This window comes from Heteronotia binoei, chromosome 15 (assembly GCF_032191835.1).
Source record: "Heteronotia binoei isolate CCM8104 ecotype False Entrance Well chromosome 15, APGP_CSIRO_Hbin_v1, whole genome shotgun sequence".
Taxonomy (NCBI): Eukaryota; Metazoa; Chordata; class Lepidosauria; order Squamata; family Gekkonidae; genus Heteronotia; species Heteronotia binoei.
The window spans coordinates 40,048,193-40,055,418 of record NC_083237.1 but is presented as its reverse complement, the minus strand read 5'-3'; the positions used below and the strand labels follow the sequence as shown (position 1 = coordinate 40,055,418).

The following is a 7,226-nucleotide window of genomic DNA, read 5'->3' as shown; positions in this document are numbered from 1 at the left end:
GGGCGGTGGAGATTCAGCTGCAGGGATTCCTGGAGGACACTTCTGCACTGGATCCATTCCAGTCCGGCTTTAGGCCAGGTCACGGGATGGAGACAGTTCTGGTCGCTCTCATAGATGACCTTATGCGACATCTGGATCAGGGCGGCTCTGCGGTGCTGTTATTATTAGATCTGTCAGCTGCTTTTGACACGGTTGACCATCAGCTACTGACTAGCCGCCTCGCCGATGTGGGGATTCGGGGATCTGCCTTACAGTGGCTGACCTTCTTTCTCCAAGATCAGGGACAAAGGGTGGTGATAGGGGAGGAAGCACCCCAGAGGCACTCTCTTAGTTGTGGGGTGCCGCAGGGAGTGGTCCTATCCCCGATGCTATTTAACATCTATATGCGCCCCCTTGCCCAGATTGTCAGGAGGTACGGACTGGGTTGCCATCAATATGCAGATGACACCCAGCTCTATCTATTGATGGGTGGCCAGTCTGACTGTACCCCGGAAAATCTAGACCTGGCGTTACAAGCCGTGGCTTCTTGGCTCAGGCTGAGTCGGCTGAAATTGAATCCGACGAAGACGGAGGTTCTCTACCTGGATCGGGGCGATCCGGGGAGAGAGATCCAGCTGCCGGCTCTTGACGGGGCACCACTGATACTGGTCCCTAAGGTCAAGAGCTTAGGCGTGCTTCTTGAGTCCTCCCTTACAATGGAGGCTCAGGCGGCAGCCACTGTTAGATCTGCCTTCTTTCATCTTCGGCAAGCACGGCAGCTGGCTCCTTACCTGGAGCGCAACGACTTAGCAACGGTAATCCATGCTACGGTCACCTCAAGAATAGATCACTGTAATGCTCTCTACATGGGTCTACCCTTGACGCTAACCCGGAGACTACAACTAGTGCAGAACGCTGCGGCACGGCTGTTAATGGGGCTGCCGCGACGGGAGCACATTCAGCCAGTGCTGAGAGAGCTGCACTGTTGCCTGTTGTGTTCCGAGTTTGCTTCAAGGTGTTGGTATTAACCTTTAAAGCCCTCTATGGTCAGGGACCTGCCTATCTACGGGACCGCCTTTCCCCATATATCCCCCAGAGAGCACTGCAATCAGGGACAAAAAATCTGTTGTCTGCCCCTGGCCCAAAAGAAGCCAGGCTATGTATAACGAGATCCAGGGCTTTTTCGGTGGCAGCACCAGAACTCTGGAACACCCTCCCAGAAGCTATAAGGGCCCTGCTGGATTTGTCTGCGTTCCGCAGGGCCTGTAAGACCGAATTGTTCAAACAGGCTTTTGCGGTTTGATTGAAAAAAGGCTGCCACCGGACATCCTACAGAATGCTGGCGATCTTGGTCGAGAAGTCAATACCGCCTATACTGGACTGAAATAGCGCTATAGAATGGTTTTAAAGATAATATATGTAAATTATGGTTTTATATGTTTTATTGGATTGATTGTTTTTATAATGTTGTAAGCCGCCCTGAGTCCGCTTGCGGAGAGGGCGGGATATAAATGGGAAGTAATAAATAAATAAATAAACTGCCTTGCCCGCTTTAGATGAAAGAATGCCGACTTGGCAGTGACTGCTATCTGGGCCTCCATAGATAATGAAGTCTCCAGTAGAACTCCCAAGCTCCTGACCCAGTGCGCCGCTTTCAGCGGCACCCCGTCAAAAACTGGGAGAGGGCCCCGACCCACGCAAAGGACCTCTGTCTTCGTCGGATTCAGCTTCAACCCACTCAGCCTTAGCCAAGTTGCCATGGCCTGCAATGCCAGGTCCAAATTCCCTCTTATAAGTTATCTCTTATAAATATTAAGGTAGAGACTATTTTTTTATTCCTCAGCTTATTAACATAAAAATAGACCTTGGGAGCAGGCCTAATTGCAAGCAACAAGAGTGGTGAGTAATGGATATACCAATGCAATGCTGTATGATGTCTGGTTGCATTGTTTATAGCTTGTAATCTACTTTCAGACTCAGCAAAAAAGGTGGGCTATAAATGAACTAAAGAAATAGATGCAGTTTATCTTTAATATCTATAAGGAAACAGAGCCAGGGTAAGAAAAGATAATTCCTTTAAAAAATGTTATTCATTGTAGTAATATTATGTCATTATGTCAAACAAGGGAACTTTCTCATATAAATCATTTGAAAAATGGAACCTCTCACTCATTAACATACTTTCAGGCAGGTGGCTGTATTGTAGATTTGCCAGGTCTGTGTAGGAAAATGCGTGGAGACTTTGGGGGTGGATCTGCAAGAGGGTGGGGTTTGGAGAGAGGAGGCGCCTCAGCATGGTACAATGTCATAGATTTCAAAGCAGCCATTTTCTTCAGGAGAGCTGATCTCTGCCAGCTGGAGATCAGTTGGAAAAGTGGGAGAGCTCTATGCCCTGCCTGGAGGCTGGCAGCCCTACTGTATTGGTCTTCATAAGACAAGATGGATTCAAGCTTTAAAAAGTCAAAACTCATCTTCATCCATCTATCTATCTATCTATCTATCTATCTATCTATCTATCTATCTATCTATCTATCTATCTATCTATCTATCTATCTATCCACACACACACACTTTTTGTGTTGTTTTATTTTTCCTTTGGGTAACAGAAGGAAGGACTATTTGTTCATTATCACTGGGGAAATATGAACATCCCTGTGATCAAGAAACTTCACTTGCAAGAGCTCACTCGAAGAGGTCTCAAGAGAGGCAGACTATACATTTTTGTAACAAGCATGCTAAATAAAAAAGACTGGGCTGTTCTGAAGCCATAATGAGTATTGCATCATATGTTTTTGAAGGAGAATTTGCTAATTTGTTCTGAAAGTCCTTTGTTAAGGTATAAATAGGTTGCTTTTAGTAGATGGTCTGTTGCTCCCTTATATAAATCCTCTTTTGTATATTGTATAGGTGAAGAAAAAAGATATGATTATTTCATTCAGGAAATGTTCATCATTTCTCATGATAGCTAGATGAATGTTTAATAGCTGCAGGGACCTACCTCTCAACCATTCTTCATTGATGCCTGGTGATGGTTAATGGTAAAAGGTTTTTTTATATATATACTTATTATTATTCTAATGACACTGCATAGGACTTATTTAAAGGTTGCATGATTCTCAGAAGTTACTTCTGGGGAAATATATAAGGTTGAATTCAATTCTGGACAGACACTGTAAAAATATTTTGTCAAAGAAACTGTTCTATGTAAGGCATATGGGGGCTTCCTCTAAGAGAAAGACTCATTTAAACAAAAGATTATGAACATGTAAGTTGCTTGAAGTCAAGATCAATGTCCATGCGAATATGGCCAACTTCCTAGTTCAGTCCCAAATCCATGCAGAAGTAAATAAGATTAAATAAACCTGATGGGGATCCTATTATAATGGTTGTGTTGTTGTTGTTTCTTTGTTTTTAGAACCAACTCCTGTCTTGCACCTGCTCATGTAAGATGCAAAACCAGGTTTGTTTTGTACTTTGGGGGCAGGTTACATTTTAGTGAACTTTCAAACATCCCAAGTTTGTAAACTAACAAAAAAACAACAACCCCGGCATGTATAGTTATCCTGCAAAGGGACCTGATATTTTCCATTTGGGGTTGGATCCAACCACTTTTTGCTGGTGGAAATAGGGGGTAAAAAGGTTTCTTTTTATCAGCAAATTACACTGGACTGCATAATAGGGACTGCATATAGACAGCATTTTTGTTTCATGAGCACTGTCATAAGTAGAACAATTTGGCAGATGTTGTTGAGTGAAATACTGGATACATACACCTCAAGAAGCTGTGTTGGGTTGGATCCAGACTATATTTTTTGAACAACAGAATAGAACTTTTTTGCCACTCACTCCCAATGCAGCCCATTAATCTCCATGAAATGTGCTCCTGGAAGATAAGGTACCCTAAGGAATGGCATGACGGATGTGTGCAAGGGAAAGATGAAATTGGTTATGATTGCCACTGTCATCTGGATCCAACCTAGTGTTTGTATTCTTGCATGTCATTTAGCTTGAACCTTTATATGTAAATTAGTATTCTGTTATTTTCTATACAGAATACTTCCTGACCAATTGGGGTGAGAATTGTGCACTGCTGATTCCAAAGCATGGGGAACAATTGTTTTGTGTAAAACAAATGGTAAGGCTGCAGATCAGAGGATATCCTGGACATGGATTGTGAGAAAAAGGCCCCTAATTTCAGAACATTGTAGTCACCCGTTTGGTTGCCAAGGTACCTGGAGATTGAACTCACACACATCTACTGGGAAAAGTGGGTTTTGTCTACCAGAATGTAAGGGACTTATGTGAGTCCTAACAGCCATAACATTGCAGCAGCACTCGGTTTCTCTGGAAGAGTGCTAACCAGGAGGAAAGATGGGTTTCCAGTCACTCCATGCGCTCACCATCTCGGCCGTTGCAGCGGAAAAAGTTGTGCCGCCAGGAACTGTCCGGGCAAGCGGATTCCAGCCTTGACCATAGAATCCATATGGGAAGGCTAACATCACCAGCAACTATCTTCCTACAGTGCCAGACTTCAATATAGCGAAGAGGGAGGCTCACGTACTCAAAAGATGTCACCTATGCATAAGGCAATCAAGCTTATCTTAGGCGTGAATCCTGTCAGACTGCCTAAGCTTTTGTCCAACAGAACCCAAGACAAAAGATGGTGCCAGTATGGAGACGAAGAAGAGGAAGAACATCTTCACCTAGAGCCAAGTTTCTTTGTATAGATCAGGTGTCACCTTAGGTAGCAACTTGACCATCTATTGTCACCTTTTAGATAAGTTTGATAGCATGTTAATTTTCTCCACCCCAATAATTTCACCCATTTTTTCCCCTTAATGGTCATCCCGGAGCCTCCCCCTCTGGCCCATTGTTTCCTGGAAGTCCAATCAGGTAACCAGGTCCAAGCCTGCTCATTGCCAGGTATGGGCATCCAATCAGGTGCTCCCAATAAACTGACCATTGGCTACCGCATAAGTCCAGCCCTTTTGGTCACTGCGGAGCCTCCCCTTTTTCTGAGGTACCAGCTGTCCACCTGTCATCCGTCCCTGTACCTCCTACCCCCTAAGGGCTCAAGGTAGTCCTTATAACCACGGTCCCAACTCCCCACAGGTGTGCATCTAGCAGTACCCCATTCCTGCTGTTTAGATACATCCCTGATTCTTGGCCAGTAGAGGGTCCCCTCCCCCATAGTCCTCATTTGTCGCCATTGGAGCCTTCCTTGAAGATTACGATCGGTAATTATCACCCTGTTTGTCCATCCTTATGTTACCTCTATGCATTTCTCTCTATTTTTATTACGTCTGTATGTATGTTATATGAATTTATTGTCTTGTGTGTGTGTGTTCTATATTTTTCTGTAATAAAATCATTATTGTTTAACTTAATTAGTGTCCTTGGTAAATTTGGCAATAATTTCTGGAAATGGAATACTGTATACATAGATTCTAGGTCCTTTTGAGCCAAAAGTACCCACCTGTTAATTCCCCAACATCTTTTGAGGGCATTTTGGCTTACAGGATTCAACTCCTTACAGACTAGGTCTTTGCTTGGAGGAAATCAGACACCTGCTATCAGCTTGACCTACTTCACAGGACTATTGTTAAGATAAATGGAGGATCAGAACATGATCTAAGCCATTTCCAGTCCCCACTGGAGAAAAATGCACAGTATAAATGAAGTAACATGAATGAATGAATGAATGATGCCTGCTACTAGTTGTATTAACATCCGGCATTAACAATGGATTGCAATATCCTTATTTAATGTTCTCATCAAGTAACAATGAGATGATCTCTCACTTGAGGTAATAGCTGCACAATTAACTTAATGAGAGAAAAATATTTTGGGGGGTGGTTTCCCCATGTCCAGATAAAACACATGGGAACACTTTATAAGTCTCAGCATTAATTGTGGGAGAAAGGTAAAATAATGTCTAGGCCTTGGGTCTTGGAGACTTATGATATTCTAATTTTATTTTCAGAGATTCAAATTATGGAGCCTATGGAGACAGACAACAAAACAGCAGTAACTACATTTATTCTTCTGGGGTTTGGGAATGACTCTGAACTCCAGATTCCTCTCTTCCTGGTTTTCCTATTAATCTACAGTGTGACCATGGTTGGAAACATCATCATCATTGTGTTAGTAATCACAGATCATCACCTTCACATCCCCATGTACTTCTTCCTTGGAAACTTGTCCTTCTTGGAATCCTTCTACACTTCAACCCTTCTTCCCAGGCTTTTGACAAGTTTCCTAACGGGGGACAGAACCATTTCTGTTGGAGGCTGCTATATCCAGCTTTATTGCTTTGGTATACCTACCATTGCTGAATGCTACTTACTGGCATCAATGTCCTATGATCGGTTTTTGGCAATATGCAAGCCCCTCCAATATTCAACTCTCATGAACAGAAGACTCTGCTTTCTGTTGTCAGCTGCATCTTGGATTTGTGGGATAACAGTTATGACTTTACTAATGAGTTTGCTGTCACAGCTGAATTACTGTGGCCCCCATGAAATTGATCGTTTCTTTTGTGATCTGGCACCAGTTATTGATCTATCGTGCAGTGACACAACTCTGGTGACACTGGTGGGCCTCACAGTATCTGTCATAGATAGTGTTCCTTCTTTTCTGCTGACCCTGTTGTCTTACATTTGTATAATTGCCGCCATCATACAAATCCCATCTTCTGATGGGAGAAAAAAGGCCTTTTCCACTTGTTCTTCCCACCTCATTGTAGTTTCCATATTTTATGGTTCACTGATATTTGTATATGTGTTACCACAAAAAGAAGCTCTGAGAAAACTGGACAAGATCTTCTCAGTCTTCTACACAGTCTTAACACCTCTAATTAATCCCCTTATCTATAGTCTAAGAAACAAAGAGGTAAAAAAAGCTTTAAGGAGAGCTGTAAACAAGTTTGGGGTTTTCAAGTGATTTGTTGGAGATAGAGAGTAATTAAATCAGTCTCATCTGGAATAAAATCTGGAAGGTGGACCAATTGCAGGCTTCTTTATTAGTTTCAATTCTATTTATATACTTGAGTTTTCAGTTTTAGTCGAATGAAATACAAACAAAGGAAAAAATAAACTTCCCAAATCCTTTTTATGCTGCTATTGATTTTACTGTCAACATATTGGTAGTATTAGGAATACGGTATATTTTAACTATTCCCCCCTAAAAAAAAAAAAAAAGATAGTTATCAGATAAGTATTCATTTCTGGTGTGAAAACGTCTAACAC

At 42.5% G+C, this 7,226-nt stretch overlaps 1 protein-coding gene across 1 annotated transcript; it reads left to right on the top strand.

The window, feature by feature from the left end:
• Positions 1 to 5,973: 5,973 nt before the first annotated feature.
• LOC132583513 (olfactory receptor 5V1-like) lies at positions 5,974 to 6,921 on the top strand. Its single transcript, XM_060255142.1, has one exon. The coding sequence runs from the start codon at positions 5,974 to 5,976 to the stop codon at positions 6,919 to 6,921; it is 948 nt and encodes a 315-aa protein (XP_060111125.1).
• The last annotated feature ends 305 nt before the right edge of the window (positions 6,922 to 7,226 follow it).

Excerpts from the sequence above, each read along its gene's own strand:
- LOC132583513 (XM_060255142.1), top strand. The coding sequence starts at position 5,974 with ATGGAGCCTATGGAGACAGACAACAAAACAGCAGTAACTACATTTATT.